We start from the raw sequence: 16,202 nt of genomic DNA on the forward strand, positions 1-16,202 counted from the left end.
TCTCCACATTTCAAGGCTGCCAACAAAGGAGCAGCAGGATGCTAAGAGTGGAGGAAGCCCAGCAGCTCATCTGGCAGAAACCTGCTTCTGAGAAGCAGAGGAGAGGGCACGAAAGAGCAAAGAACAAGGCACAGCCTGTGAGTCAATGTCCCTGCTGCCAGCCTGGCTGGAGCCCAGGGCGTGGGAGGGTTGGGACACAAAGCAGAGTCAGTCTGGGCTTCACCTTTGCTGACCTACTTGTGGCCTGCAGGTCTCTTTTTACCTGCAAGGCTTGGGTTGGTGCTCATGCAAATCCCGAGTTGGGAACAGAGCTGTTCCAGCACACAGGAGAGCTGGAAGCTGTAAGCATGGCCTATCAGCTGCTCATAATTGAAGGGGGAGGAGCAGCTCTGGGGCAGCTCAGGTAGGTGGACCCCTCTCTATACCTGGCAAACAAACATCAGCCATTGAGTAAGCCCAGGTTGGCCGTGGTGACAGACACCCTGTACCAAGTGCCCCATGCTACCTACGTAGGCATGGAGGCTGGAAGGAGGATGCTCCAGAAAGCAGAGCATCCCCACAGCTCTCCATTCCCAGAGCTGCTGGATGCTGCTCCATGATGCTCTAAGGGGTGACGGAGTAGAAAAAGCCCCACAGTTCATGGGTCCTTCCACCTCCTGCCCAATTAATCTCAATTATAAAAGCTCTCCTGCAATTCTATTGCTTTCAGAAAATGTTTGGTGTGAATGCTACCTGCCTGCAGGTCCTCACTGACACCGATGGGAAATATTTCTGCCAAACCTAAGGAACATTTATCAGGTTGAATTTTGAGTTCAATTCATTAGCAATTACATCCATTTTGCCTTCCTTTGCTCCTGCTGATTTACCAGGGCAACGTCTTGGAAATTTGCCTCAAATTTGCTTCATTTGCAGAGAACAGGATGCAATGATCCAGATAATCTGCTGGTTGTCCCATCAAGTTCTGTGTGTCTCAACATGGGCAGCAGTGGCTGTGCAGGCTGGGCCAGACCTGATTTCTGGTGCTGTTTATACATCTAATGCTACGAAGGCAGGCAGGAAGATGCCGTCCTGCCTTCAGGCAATGACTGATCCACATCTTAGTTAAATCCTCGGGCTGTAACGATCTGGGAGCCTTTTTCCAGGGGTTATCTCCTTTGCTGTGGCAGCAGGATTCCCAATGGGATGCAGACACCTATTTTTGAATAGAATGGGGACAATTTATTTCCCCAGGGCAGCTCATTTTTATTTTCTCGCCGTGTCCATCCTTGCTGCTTTGTTTTAAGCCACTGAGGTCAAGCAGCTCAGTCACACGGCACACAAAGCACGGCAGGGGCACAGTCACAAGTGCCTGTGGGCAGCTGGCACCACGTTTTAATAGCTAAGGGAAAGGCGGGGTTATCCAGCACTGCGGAGCCCTTCGGTCTCGCGTTCTGAACCCGCCGAGCTCCCGTTGCTGCTTCCGGCGTGGGACCGGAAGCGGAAGGAGGAGCGGTGGCAGCGTGAGGAGATGGCGGCCCGCGGCTCCGCGAAGCGTGGGGCGAGTGCTGGTGCGGCCCGCGGCTCCGAGCCGCAGGAGGAGCCCCCGCCGCCGCTCCAGGCCGTGCTGGTCGCCGACAGCTTCAACCGCCGTTTCTTCCCCATCTCCAAAGACCGTCCTCGGGTGAGGAAACCCTCTTCTCTCCGCCCGCTGCCCTGAGGGAGGGTGCGCGGTACCGGGTGGGGCGCGGGTTGCTGCCGGGCCCAGCAGCCTCCGGTAGTTCTCCTCGTTGTAAGGGAGCGGGGCGCCGCTCGGGAGGCAGCGCTGCGTGGCCGTGACGGCTTTGCCATGCGGCAGGGAGAGGCGGGCCGTGCAGTGCTGTCAGAGCAGTAAGCAGCGTCTTCCTTGTGCCAGTACGGAGTGGGATAATACGGACAGCAAAACGGACGGGGAAAGCACTTCGGCTGCCTGCATCAGAAAGACATGGGCTGGAGGAAAGAGTGTCCAGGGAGCTGCGGGCTGAGCAGCACACGAGCTCATTTGCTAATGAAATGTCTGCTGTAGTCATAATTGTTCTCATAGCGTCGAGCCTCGAACAAAACAATGAACAAAGAGTTAAAGAGTAGTAAGGCAGCGTTCAGTTGTAACTGAGTGACTTGGTTTAAAGGGCACAAGCTGAGTCTCAAGACAAGGGAATACTTATTTTGCATCGATTGGGGTCCTTTTTCTTTTCCTTACTCTTGTATTCTGGACACGCGTGTTCCTGTGGCTTCATCACTCACATCTGACAGGCTTTTCTTGTGACAGCCTGAGTCAGGGAATTGGCATACTGGGATTTTCTCTATTTCTAGTCTCATTCAGATCCTCTTAACGAGCTTGCTGTGTGGAAACTTAACCTTGTTTATGCCTTCCATTGTGAAGTGAGGATCTGACCCAACAGAATATCAGAAATCAGTTCCCGCTGTTCAGGTCCACTCTGAATGTTCTGTTTGAAAGGAGATAGTGCAGTTATTCATGGGTTTGTTTGCTTGTTTCTCTGTCTTTTGACACTGCTGCTGAGGTTGGGAGGTACTTCCTTCTACTGGAATACGATGTTCAGATCTCTGTATGTCTCTTTCTCTCAGGCTCTTTTACCTATGGCAAATGTGGCCATGATTGATTATACCTTGGAGTTCCTAACAGCAACTGGAGTAGAAGAAACCTTTGTTTTCTGCTGTTGGAAGTCAGCTGAGATAAAAGAGCATTTACAGTAAGAATCTCTTTTCCTTTTTAGCTTGGAATAGATGGAACGTATTCTTCTTATCCTCCAACAAACCTTAAAGGTTTTATATTACACTGATCCTTCTGCTGAAAACCATGTGCTATGGATTGCCTTTCAAAGGAATGCCTCCTAATACATCTCAAAACATATCATTCCTCCTGTGTCAGAGCGTGTTTGTTCAGTGTTTAAAATGAGTGTTTGAGAACTGCATTTAAATGCAGGAGTTGTCTGTCTAGCTTTTAAATTGCAGCACCAGCCCTTTCATTACACCCTGTCTTGATGTGTAATGAAGCTTATGGAAGCAGGTGTGTCTGACAGCAGCTTTGTCTGCAGGTTTGCATGCTAAAGGGAAGCATGCGGTCTTTTCTGTACTGTTTTCAGAGAAAAAACACTGGGCTGTGTGCAACGTTCTTCATTTCTCCACTGTCTAACTTGGCTTTTAGTCCAGTTTCTTAAATTCCCATAAGCTTCAGCCTTGGTCTGATGTTCTTCAGTTCATCTCCTGCACATAAATGGACCTGCCTAAGTGTTTAAATGGAGGTCTCGCTGTAATGGGATTCTCTGTGCATTCATTTATGGTTGTGTCACTCTCCAGAACTCAGTGTCCTGTGTTGTCTATAGGAATAACGTTTTAATACCTTTTTGATGTATTTCTGTCCTTTAGAAAATCCAAGTGGTGCCGTCACACCTCTCCCAACACGGTGCGCTTTGTGACTTCAGATCTGTACCGCTCCCTCGGTGATGTGCTGCGAGATGTTGATGCCAAGTCCCTTGTTCGTTCTGACTTCATTCTCGTCACTGGGGATGTGGTATCCAACCTGAATATATCCAGAGCTTTGGAAGAGCACAAGTAGGTGCTGAAAGAAGCTCGTGCTTGTCTGGGCTCTGTCTGTCTGGAGAGTGATTTTAAAGTTGTCCTCTTTCTTTTTTTTTTCCAGGTTACGTCGTAAGATGGAAAAGAATGTTTCTGTGATGACGATGATTTTTAAGGAGTCCTCACCTGGTCACCATGCCAGGTGCAAAGAGGATGACATTGTTATTGCTATGGACAGTGCCACAAACCGTGTCCTTCACTATCAGAGAACCCAGGGGCTGAAACGCTTCCGCTTTCCCATGGTGCGTCTGGAAGCTGATGGGTGGAAAAGGGCTGCAGTAGGGAAGCAGCCCACCCCAAGGAAATCCTCCTTGAGTGAGGGCTGGGAAACTGTTCTTGCTGCTTCTTTTGGAGGAGCAGATGATAGGAAGTAACTCTTGGTAAACTGACTTTTTTTTCCCCTTAACTTTATTTGAGGCTCGGTGAAATGGTGCTGGGACTCGTTTCAGCATTTGAAGGTGGGGCAGTTTGAATCCTTTCTGCTATATGAAATGAAGGAGATGGATGATCTGTGTTGACAGATCATTTGTGTATGACAGTAGTATATGGAGCTCCATTGCTACTGCCATACATAGTCCATTTCTAAGCAACACTGAGCCTGACACGGTGGAATTACAGGAGATGCAAGTTGTATTACTACTCACCTCTTCTATCTGTACTATTTCCTTAGAAAGATTATGGGTTCTGCTAATAATGTAATAAGAGCTCAGTTAATATCTGTGGAGGTATTTTCTCCAGTGAGATAAATAGGTGTTTTTCAACTCAGAACTAAAACTACGAATGTATGGTATTTTCATCCCCAAGGCAGTGATCAGTAGACTATTTTTTTTTCACCTTCAAACGAACAAATCATTGCCTGAAATCAAAGAGGGGGGGAAAAAAGAAAGAGCTGTATAAATCCACAGGAGGTACAAAAGCTGTCAATACTGCATTTTGAGTTATTAGCGTTCTTTGTACATTTGTAGTTTTTAGCAACTGAAGATAAGGAGCCTCCTGAAAGAAAAGGGATTGTTTGATGTACAAGCTGTTTCTTGGAGGACTGCACTGTGTAAGGATGAGGGCAGTCCCTGCTGACTGATGCATAGATGTGTGCAACTGGCTGTGCCTGCTCAGCTTGTGTCTCAGTGTTGATGGTAGAGTTCTTTGATCTCCAGAACAGCACCTAGTTCAAGAATTCAATCAATATGATACTTCTGGCCTGTAGAAGATTTTAGGGGCACAGTAGTGAGTGAGACACTCAGTTCATCTGATATTTTCATCTTTCAGAGTCTGTTTCAGAACTCTATTGAGAATGTTGAGGTGCGCCATGACTTGCTGGATTGTCACATCAGCATCTGTTCTCCACAGGTGAGTTCTGTCCATCAGAGGGTCCAAAATTCAATTGGCATTGCTTGCTTTGCACTGCTGATAGGTGGAGAGTGCCTTTGATGTACTAAGTTTGGAAATCAGAACTCCAAGACATGCTCAGTGACTGATTTTGTCACTGCTGTGCTGACTGCAAGAGCTCAGTCTGTGTGGCATTCCATGCTCAAGCCCAGGCAGAGCTAAACAGTATGTGCATCACTAGACTGAATAACTGCACAAAATGATACCATGCTGGAAAGTAAGCAGTTTCACTTGGAGTAAAGTCAAGTCTGTGGAGCAGAGGTGATGGCTATGCTGTGAAAGCATTTGTACTTAAAAGCTAGTACCATGTTAAGCTAAGAGTCAGGTTTATTCCACGTAGGCTTCGTAGTATTTCCTCCAAATCTTAAAAGGCTGGTCTCAAGTTTTGCTTTGGAAGTAGAACTACAAAGCAAAGCTGGGTGTACAGCTTGGAGGGGCTAAAGGTATTTTTTACTTATTCTGAAAATAGAATTTGTTCATAGCCTAAGATAGGAGGAAGAGATGGGAAGGTCAGCATTCCTACCAGCAGGAAGCAAAGCTTTATTCAAGGCAAGAGCTTTACGTTCCTGTAACACGTAGGTCATCTCTCTGAGAACCACTGAGCAGCCATCAATTAACTGACTTCCCTGGCCACTTCTTCTGTAATTACGTTACTTCCTTACATTTTATTCCTGACAGGTGGCTGAGCTTTTCACAGACAATTTTGACTACCAGACACGAGATGACTTTGTGCGTGGTCTGTTAGTGAATGAGGAGGTAAGGAGAGGAATGTTACAAGGGAGATCCTGTTACCTTGGACTAGAGAATCCTCTGACATATCCTGTTTCCAGATCCTGGGGAACCAAATCCATATGCACGTAACGACAGAAGAGTATGGTGCTCACATATGCAACCTACTAATGTATGAAGCTGTGTGCTCTGACATCATCAGGCGCTGGGTTTATCCTTTGACTCCGGAGATGAACTTCACTGATGACAAGAACCAGAATTATACCCATTCTAAACACAACATTTACCGGGGAGTGGACGTTAGCCTCGGTCATGGCAGCATGCTGAAAGAGAATGTACTCATTGGGCAGGGAACAGTCATCGGCAGCAACTGCTCAATAATGAACAGTGTTATTGGGCAGAACTGTAGGATAGGTGAGTACGGGAATGGGGGTGTGTGTATGGCATGCCAGATAAGGGCACAAGACGTTTACTAGTGAACTCAATACTGTTGGAGAATAGCAGTCTACCTTGCTCAGAGTATTTGTACTTGTTGATGTGTAACAGGTGATGAAGTCACTTTGGATGGAGCTTTTCTTTGGGATGGAGTACACATAGCAGATAATGTGCAGATCCACCATTCTGTTATCTGTGATGAAGCTGAAGTGAAGGAGAAAGTAAAGCTGAAACCTCACTGTGTCCTCTCCTCACAGGTGACATATGTTTGTTTTTATTTTGCTTTCCTTGGCCATACCAGAATACAGGGCTATTCCAGGCGTTTTCTCAGAGGTGGTGGTGTGTTGCTGCTCCCACTTTTTCTTCCTTCAAAGACTTTGGCTAGGGAAGCTTGATATGTGGTCTATCAGTGCTGTCTTCATTTATGTTTTTCTGACCCTCCCTTGGAATAGCATTTCTGGAGCTGCTATCCTCCCTCCTGGTCAGGGTATATTACTTCACTGAGATACATTGCACATATTTTTCAGGTAGTTGTTGGTCCTGACATCACTCTTTCAGAGGGAACAGTGATCTCTCTGCACCCACCAGATGAGGAGGAGGAGGATGACGACCAGTTCAGTGATGATTCTGGTGTGAACAAGGAGGAGAGCAAAGTGAAGCTGAAAGGTACGAGCATTTCTGGCTCCATGCTCTTGGGATGTACAAAGGACTTCACCCTCCATCTTCTGGGGGTCTTTTCCTCATTCTATACTCTGCAGTTGCAGGCAGGAACTTAACACTGCGTTCAACTTGGAACATGTGCTTTCAGTAAGTCAAGCAAGGTTATTTGGTGGAAATTGTTGGACTGGGGGTGTTCTGCCTTGGTATTCGAGCACTAAAGTCTGTGTGGACTCAGCTCTTTTCCATTTTTCCTGGAGTTATGCTGAAGTTGAAAAAGATGTTTCATTCAAGGAAGGTATAAGGTGTATGTCCTTGTACCTGGACTGTGTCCAAGGACTTCCTGAGATACTGATCCTACCAGTCTGGTGAGGGATCTGTTCAGTAGAATGCTGCTTTTGTTGCAGGGGTTAAGATGGTCACTTTTCAAGGCAATTTGGAAGATAAAAGCTGACAACTGTATGCACCTGGGGGAACCCCAGCTTCCTCTTGATATAGGATGCCTAGGAGCAGCAGTATGCGAATTTTACCAGTGTATTTAAAATACACTGGTATTGGAGCTGCTTATGGATAAACCTACCTTCTAATTGTTTTTTCTTTTTCAGGTTACAACAAGAAGGATGTAGGCTCAGAAGGCAGAGGCTACCTCTGGAAAGCAGATGACAAAAATGAGGATGATGAAGAGCAGAGACAGAGTCTATGGGGTGAGAAGGAGTTTAGTGTGGTTAACCTGGAGATGGACAGACAGACTTTCACTGTCAGGCAAACTTGCTGAGTGGAACACTGATGATAGTTCCCAGGATAAGGCTTGGGGTTCACGAAGCAGTCAGGCTTCCAGATAATGTATTTGTGTGTGGATATGAGAAGTTGCATAGAAAGTGATGGGCTGGGTTCTCCCTGTGCTCTGCGAAAGATGGTTCACCTGCATGAATGTGCACACAGCTGTCTGTTCTCTGAAGGGCACACCATGGGCTGACAGATCTTCCCGTAGAGGGGACAGGCTTTTTCTGTCCTGGGTTCTGGTTTTCTTCCAGCTGGTGACAGAGTGCTGACACAGCTCTATAATGAGTCAGCAGTCTGCATGAGATGCATTTGCTTCTGTCCCTGTCCTTTGCTGTCTGCCTGCGGACTCTTAAATAAAAAGTCCCCTTGTCCCAGTGCCAGCTGTAGTGTTCCCTCTGCAGCAATTCTAACCATCTGGACCTGTAAGTAAAGTATTCCTTGCAAGGACAGATAGTTGCTGACTCAGATATGAATTCTGGTTTGTTTGGGTTTTTTTGTGACACCTGGCTTTTCACTCATGTGACAACTTTTGAGCACTGAGTACCGTGTCTTCTTCATCAGGCCCAGCTATGTTTTCAGAAGAAGAGAGCGAGTCAGACAGCGACCTGAGCATGGGCTCTGAGGAGCCAGACAGCCGGGCAGCATCCCCTCAGCTAGATGACATCAAAGGTGAGAGATGGGGCTGCTGAGAACAAGCTTACTGCTACTGTGCTCAATCACTTTCTTGTAGTAGCTGCCTCTTTTGGCAGATATGCTTTATTTTTTTGTTTGGTTTATTTTGTGAAGTTAATGTGGGTTTTAAATGGATTTAGACTAAATGAGGAAAGAAATACTCACCTTTTTCACCTGAAAAAATCTGCCTGAAGGAAATTAATGAATTCTAGCTTTGAATTCCTGTCTTTAGGTGAGGGAATGTGGGGTTTTCCTGAATAGGAAAGGATTGATTGTAGACGTACAATAGAAACTGCTCTGAAAGATTGTGAAGATGAATAGATTTGTACTGGTTTGCGTGGTTAGATCAATGATACTTGTCAGATCTTTTCCTTTATTTGAATTATGCCACTATTTTAAAGCATCCTTTATGTGGATTTGTGCAAACTGGCGGTGAGCAAATAGATTTCTGTATCAGAAGACTTCCTTTGTTGAGGCCATGGTTTCTTTGGAGTAGAGTGAAGAATCTGTTTTTCCTTGACCTGTTGAACTACCTGTCCTTTCTTCTATTAGTTTTCCAGAATGAGGTTCTGGGTACATTACAGAGGGGTGAAGAAGAAAACATTTCCTGTGACAACCTGGTCCTGGAAATCAACTCTCTCAAGTGAGTGTCCCCTTATGAAGATACTGTATTCTGAATAGTTGTGTTTGTCAGCAGATTGAGAAAGAGGAGAAATCACATGAATACCTACATTTGTTTATTGCATATTAATTTTGCGAGTGTTGCAGAAGGAGAAATGCAGATCAGAGATTAACTCCCACCAACATTCAGTCATAATGCATCTGTAGCTTCCTCAATCATTAAGCTTTATTAGCTCCAGTTCTGTAGCGGAAGGTGGAATTACTGTTTAGTAACTATGGACCAAAAGAGAGAGCAAGCCAATTCTTAGACCCAATTTCATGTAAGTTCATGCAGGAACTGCAGCTCTTTGCATTGCAGCGCTCAACCAGCTGCCTGCAGCTGAAACTGTGCTGCGATGTGGCTTGTCTACTGCCTTTATACAGCAGCAAGTCTGGAACATGTAATCAGAGTGCCTTTTACCTAATGTTTCTTGAATACAAACCTGTTTTCCTTCTTTTGCGCAACAGTATTCATGCAGCACTCTAGTAAACATGAGGGTGCTGTCCCTGCTGCAGCTCGTTCCTCTGTGATAGCAGATTTTCAGGACTTTTGGTCTTACATAAGGGCGGGGGGAGGGGGTGTGTGTGACAACCTGGAAAGAAACAAAGAGCAGAAGATTTGACTTCTGTCTTCCACTATGTCTCTGTGAGGAACCGTAATCTGCAAAGATAAGATTCTGTGGATTGTTTGTTGGATTGTTTCTTTTGCCTTTTTCCTTGCAGGTACGCATATAACATCAGTCTGAATGAGATGATGCAGGTGCTCAGTAAAGTGATTCTGGAGTTCCCATTACATCAGCTGGATGCAAACCTGGACTCCCAGAAGTATTTCTCAGCATTACTTCCTGTGAGTGCTGCTCCATTTGACTCTTCTTGGGGCTTGTCTTCTGGTGTGTAGGAGTCTGCCTGAGGTACTTCCTGGTTGATAAGTCTTTTTTCTTAAGCCTGAAGCCACTTGAACTCCTCAAGTTTGTGAGCCTCTTTGTCTTCTAAAGAAACAAAAATGAGCTGACATTTTTGTACCTGCTTGATAGAACTCTACTCAGACTGCAGGTGTGAGGAGCTCTACTTCAGTACCTCTGATTATTGCCTATTTCCTGTGTGATAGTAGAATATGTAATTTGTAGAAGAGATCAGAGAGGGACTGATAGAGTTGTCTTTATGGGCCTGCATTCCGGGAACCAGATTCCAATTAACCCTAAGTCCTTTCCTTGGGGCAGTAGGGAGCTCCCATCTCCCAACAGGCTTTTTTCCAAGGCACTGGAAAATTTAGAAATAAGGAAGTAGTGTGGGACCATGTCAAAGGCCTTGCATAAGTCCAAATATATGACATCAGTTGCCTTTTCTTTGTCCACCGATGCTGTCACTCCATCCTAGGAGGCCAGCAGACTGATCAGGCATGATCAACCCTTGGTGAAGCTGTGCTAGCTGTCTCTGATTACTTGCACATCTTGCATGCTCCTTAATTCCAGGAAGATCTGCTGCATGATCTTCCTAGGCATAGACCTGAGGCTCACATTCTCCAAATGTTCCTGTTTAAAGAACGGCCACCAAGATTCTTAGAGCAGTGAACAACTTGTAGTTGCTTAGTTGGTAAGAAGTACAGTCCTTTAAGTTACTGATACTTACATCTTAAGAGTCCCAAGCACTGGCTTGGTGTGGGTTAGTGCATAGTGAAAATGTAGCTGAAGTTTGTAGCTATGCAGCTAAAGTGGCCTCAGTCAGTAGTTCTATCAGGCTGAGGTCTGCTTACAATGGCTTACGAATGGCAAAGCTATTTTGTATGAGATGGGAATATTTGAATTGTTGAGAGTCTTGAATATTGGAAGCCTACCGAGCTTTGGAGAATTGAATTGCATTTCTTACCCTCCTTGTAGCTCAGTTTTGGTGTGGAGATGCTAAAGGAAGGTGGGTTGTTTGTGCAATAGCAATGGTGGAGCAGTCTCAGACAGCTCAGATGGGGAAACTGTGGAAATGCCATAGTTATGATGTATTATTTGACTTGAAACCACATTATGTGCTCTGAAGTGCTGGCCCCTGAATATGAAGCTCCTCAGTGTTGCAACAGTTTAAGAAATGACCATCTGGTAAAGGATGTGCCTGTGGGTATTTTTCAGGTGAGGTGTAGAGGTCTGAGAGATAGTTGGAGATAGTTGCCCAATTTGAAGTGATGCCAATTGTCTTGTTTGGCTCTTGTACAAGTTGTAAAGCAGAGAAAGTACAGAAAACATGACCCTTCCCAGACTGTAGGCACACCTTGGGTGACTGTGGCTGAAGTTGCTGTGCTTCTGTTGTCACTGAAGCAGTATCAAGTAAAGTTATGTAGGTGAAGGTGTCTGAAAAGATCTAGGAGAGGCAATTTTAGCAATTCACCAAGCTCGTGCTTGGGCTTCTCAAATCTAAGTATTAGTAATTGCTGAGCTGGCTACTGTTTGCACTACTGCCCAGCAGCTAGCATCTATGGTGCGTCTCTTCAGGTTTCTGGTAGGGATCCTTTCTCTCTGTAACATGCAAGGATACACAACATGGGATCGTGCATTCAGGGAACAAATGGTTGTAACAATGAAAAATGCTTACATGGAAGCCGGTAATTTTCTTGGCACTCTTTTTTTCCTCTTTGTTGTTATTTGCTCTTCTGCTTCAAAAGAAAGTTCCACTAAAACATTAGCTGTTTTTTGGTGGGAAGTTTGAGAGCATGTACAAACTGCTCTGTGTCAGTCTGCTTTGAAGTGATGTGAAGGCTCAGTTAAATGTCTTTGTGATAATCCAGTATTCCAGTCAGGGAATCAAAACCAAGAACGCTAACGTGTTCTCAAGGGTGTTTGGTAAAACCAGGTCTTGTTATTATATCTCATGTGAGCAGACATCTGTTTAATGGACAGAGGAGGACAAGTGCATTAACTGGTCAGCTGAAGAGTTCTGTAAAATGCGATTCTGGGTCATTTTCTCAGTGCAAGCACAGCTGAGAGGTTGGGTTGAGCACACACATCTATCTCATAGCTCAGGAACACTTCTGTGCTTTCTCCCTGCAGCTGTTGAAGAACTGGACCCCATTGTTTAAGAACTACATAAAACGTTCATCAGATCACTTGAATGCCTTATTTGCCATTGAGGAATTCTTCTTGGAACACGACAGTCTTTGTACATCAATAGCTAAAGTGAGTATCCGCTCCCAGCTCTGAGGACTCGTTTTTGCTGCAGTTGTGATGAAATGCATTTTGTTCACATCACCAGCTTGTCTGCTTCAGAGGAGAGAAAATTGGGGTCTCGGCTGGAGAGTGTGTATAGAAAATCTAGCTGTAACAATTGCTTTTTTTTTTGGCTGCATATGACTCTGAGCACAGCTAATTATTACATACGACATGAAGCCTGAACTGAGCTGTTACTTTGCAGCTTCTAACCTAGGTGCCGTTGTGTGGAGAGTCGAGGCTGTTCACCTCTGTCTATCTGTGGTGCCTGAGATCTAGCTGCAAATGATTTATGCTACTTCAGAGTGCAAAACAAGCAATGCTGGGAATAGGAAAAGAATTTATTATTGTGGCTGACCTACTTGTGAAACTGGGAATAAGGAGGAGCTGACATGAGGCTTATTACCTATCTCCCTGCTCCTTAGAGTTTTCAGTATATTCCTACCTACAAGTATTTTGTCCATACATTCTCTCTGCCCTTTCAGACTGAGAGTATTTGATTTAGATTGTAAGGTTGTTTTTTTTTCCCCATACCATTGTCTCAGGAATCCCCTATCTCTTCTGTGAGAATTCTCATAAGGTCTGCATAACTCCTGGTCTACTAAACAAAGAGTAATCCTAACTTCAGCTAGCAGAGTTTCTGGCTAATGGCAAAGCACTTAGCGTGGATCAGAGCCAAAACCCTGAGGTTTGGTGAGCCAAAATGTCATTGAATTATAGCAATTATTTGGCACGTGTCCATTGTTCTAGGAGCCTGGGTTTCCCTGGAGGCTGAGAATTGAAGTGACACTTTATGTTTGGAGCTGGCAGCCAGCTTTGTCAGTGCTCTGCCGAAAGGAGATCAACTGCAAAGTGCCCGCTTTGCCAGAGCACAAAGGCACCCTGAGAAAGAATGACTGCATCTTACATTCACTGCACTGTGCAGGAGTTTGAGCTGTCAAATGACCAATTGCTTTGACACCTGCCATAAGGCAATTTTAAGAGAGAACTGTCAGGAAGAGGGAGCCTGGGGCAGGTCTGATCTACTTTGTGGATGGGCTTTTCAGTGCTTTAAAAAGAGAACCAAAGCAACATCTTGAACTGATGACGCCCTCTCTGGCCTCTTGTTGCAGGGTATGCTTGAGAGCTGTGGGCAACCACAGAGCTGAAGCTGATGGGGCTTGAGCTTTGACTCATCACGTGTCATAGAGCCCAGCTATCAGGAGCGTAAAGCTTAATAGGGAAAAAAGTTATTTTCAACATCAAAATCAAAATAAACAAAGGGATTGTTTTCTGTTAAAGGTGGAGCCAGGAGCCACAAATTATATGCGGACTTGGAGCTTGGATGTGAGCTCATCCCAAAAGAGTTTCTAAGGAGCCTTGTTCTTTTCTAATTGATGCAGGTGTTGATGACATTTTACCAGCTGGAAATTCTGGAAGAAGATGTAATTCTCAACTGGTTCTCTCTGCGGGACACATCTGACAAGGGAAAGCAGCTTCGTAAGAACCAGAGGGTAAGTCCCAGGAGTTTATTGTGTGTTTGTTGCAACAGCTGCTAGAAGGAACTGCAGAGTTGAGTTCAATGCCACTGTCACCCTCTGTGGAGCACAGCTGCCATTGCATGGTTGGCCAGTAATGCACCAGTATATTGAATGCTGAACAGTGCAGCTTTGCAGTCCAGTGTGATCTGCTGTAAGCATCCTGCTGTGATGGAGAATGGAGGTATGAGGAGAGGAGCATTGTTTTTTGTGGGTTCTGTAGCAGGAGGCCTGTGCTTTCTGGAGTAGCAGCATGGTTTCTCTAAGCCAACACCCATTTGAAATGGGCTTTAGGCCAATGCCCTGTTTGCTGGCCCCATGCAGTTCCTTTGAAGCTTTCGTTCCTGGCTCACCGGCACCTTTGCATATATTTCTAAGCATCTGCAGTACTGAGTGGTTTCATTTGGCTTGTGTTGCAAAGGAGTCTATAACTTCCCCCTCCATCAGACAGGATTTTATGCTGCAGTTTGGCTGAGCCTTGTTGCAGTCCTCCTTCATGGATCTGTAAGAGCAGGAAGGGAAGAAAGCCATCTCTGAGGAACTGCAGCTTTGTTTAAAGTCTTTGCAAAGTCAACTCATAGTAGAGGTCAGCAATGCTTTCAGCTGGTTATTCAAGGTAAGAACAGGCTGCCTCTTTATAGCAGTCTGTGGTGGAATAGGTTTCTCCTGGCAGAGCTTCCAGTGCTTTAGCTATGGTGCTGCTGTCATCTCTCCTCCCTTGAGCCTCTGGGAAACTCTCACTTTGTCATCTGACAGAATGTTTTGGGAATTGATTGGAGGAATCCAGTGAATCTGCATCTGTTCTTATGTGCGATAGTAGTACTTACAGCAGCACAGCTTAGTTGTTGAGTGTTTCCAGCACCTCTTTTGTCAGTTGTGACCCAGTTACGTTTCATTCTGTCTGCAGCTTCAGAAGTTCATCCAGTGGCTGGAGGAGGCAGAAGAAGAGTCGTCGGACGGCGACCAAGACTGACATGGTGACTTGGCATGAGAAGAGGCACTCACTGCCTTTCTGGGCTGAGTGGGCAGGGCAAGATCAGTGCCAGTGCATGGTGTGTAGATGTGGGGCCTGACATCAAAGTGACTGACAATCCCATCACTAATTGTGTTGTGCATTCCCAACTTTGCCACTTCCCTTCCTCTCTGCCTCCCTTGCTTCCCTAGTGGCACATCATGTTGGAGGGTTGCAGCACAGTGTAAAAAGAATAATGGGAAAAGCAGGAGGCAGTGACATCTAGAATCCCCGTGGAGCCTGGATAGGGTATACTGTAAACTATCTTTTGGGATCTTGTTACCAATACAAAGGGAGCAAACGGATGCAAATACATACAACACTCTTGTAAATCAAACTGTTTGGGTTGTGGAAGAGTGTGGTCATACAGCCGAGTTACTGGGAATCATTATTGCTTCTGGAGCTAAGAGAACTCCTGCTGAAGAGACGCTGGCAAGGTTGGTAAGTAGAAGCGTGTGGATTAGGATCTGGAGTGCAGGACTGGGATTCAAGAGTTCCAGTGCCTTGAGAAGATACAGTGAGTTGTCTTAGGATGCCCAAGGCACTTTGCAGTCCAGAAGGTGTTTCTGTGATCTTTATGAAAGGGAGAGCCTCTTGCCACCTGCTGTGCTAGGAGCTAAGGAGAGGTTGCACAGCAGAGTTGGTAATACCACGAGTTTCCACCTTCTTTAGAACCAGGGGATGGCTGGTGTAAACTCAGCTCCCCTTGCAGGGGTTGGCTAATAGCAGATGCACACCGAATAGCTTACTACATCTTAGGTGCAATCTGCCTTCTGCACATCCCCAGCTTAGCAGACACATTGTTTTAGAAGTGTCTGTTTCCTTGTTGGTTTGTTTCCTAATACAAAGAGAGCAGAGATGCCTGGCTCCTCCTGCTGCACAGCTACACCTGTGTTTTACTCTGGGGGCTGAACCAGCTGCTTTCAGGAGCAGCCTCTGTTCATAGGTGTTCATATAAATTGGGTTTTCTGACCTTGCCTCTGCCCCTTCAGGAGGAGCAGAGAATAAACCCCATGAGAGGGAGGGGAAATGCGCACTGGAGCTGCCCACTCAGGATCTTTACTTGGCCGTTCCACGGTGCCACAAATGTCAGTGAGGGAACAGCGTTGGATGCAGGAGGCCGGGGGTGCTGCCTCTTCCAAGCTGATGCTGCAGGGCCGTCTTGTGCACTCAACGCTACCAGGATTGTGCATAACTGCTTATTTTCGGACAGTGCAAACTTAGCTTTGTAAATGCTGGGGAAACGGTCTCTGAGTTTTCTGTATCTGCCAATATTGAATTCAGGGAGCAAATAAAACCGATCCTGGTGATACTGGCCTGCTTGGTTTGGGTGTGTGTTTGCTGTACTTGAGCAGGGCTTATTTAAAGGTAGAGATCAGGTCGTTAGAACTGCTGAACTCAATCCTGACACGAGTGGGGTTCAGGGGGAACAAAGCCGAAGGGGTTGGGATGCGCACGGAGCGCCGCTCCTTCGCCGTGCGCTGCGGGATGTGGCTGCGGTGCGAAGCAGCCGGCGTTTGGGACCCGGCTCCCGGGGTCCCCACGGCAGCA

The 16,202-nt window shown here is 45.9% G+C and overlaps 1 protein-coding gene across 1 annotated transcript; it reads left to right on the forward strand.

Annotated features, from left to right (window-relative positions):
* Positions 1–1,422: 1,422 nt before the first annotated feature.
* EIF2B5 (eukaryotic translation initiation factor 2B subunit epsilon) lies at positions 1,423–15,969 on the forward strand. Its single transcript, XM_072344867.1, has 16 exons — positions 1,423–1,660; positions 2,602–2,726; positions 3,403–3,588; positions 3,677–3,854; positions 4,879–4,959; positions 5,677–5,754; positions 5,829–6,141; positions 6,274–6,419; positions 6,690–6,828; positions 7,425–7,523; positions 8,164–8,271; positions 8,827–8,917; positions 9,658–9,781; positions 11,967–12,092; positions 13,505–13,615; positions 14,547–15,969. The coding sequence occupies exons 1-16, from the start codon at positions 1,508–1,510 to the stop codon at positions 14,610–14,612; spliced, it is 2,124 nt and encodes a 707-aa protein (XP_072200968.1). The 5' UTR covers positions 1,423–1,507; the 3' UTR covers positions 14,613–15,969.
* The last annotated feature ends 233 nt before the right edge of the window (positions 15,970–16,202 follow it).

Source organism: Excalfactoria chinensis, chromosome 9 (genome assembly GCF_039878825.1).
Source record: "Excalfactoria chinensis isolate bCotChi1 chromosome 9, bCotChi1.hap2, whole genome shotgun sequence".
Classification (NCBI taxonomy): Eukaryota; Metazoa; Chordata; class Aves; order Galliformes; family Phasianidae; genus Excalfactoria; species Excalfactoria chinensis.

Excerpts from the sequence above, each read along its gene's own strand:
- EIF2B5 (XM_072344867.1), top strand. The coding sequence starts at position 1,508 with ATGGCGGCCCGCGGCTCCGCGAAGCGTGGGGCGAGTGCTGGTGCGGCC. Across the intron at positions 3,589-3,676 it reads AGAGCTTTGGAAGAGCACAA|GTTACGTCGTAAGATGGAAA; the intron begins GTAGGTGCTGAA and ends TTTTTTTTCCAG. Across the intron at positions 6,829-7,424 it reads GAGCAAAGTGAAGCTGAAAG|GTTACAACAAGAAGGATGTA; the intron begins GTACGAGCATTT and ends TTTCTTTTTCAG.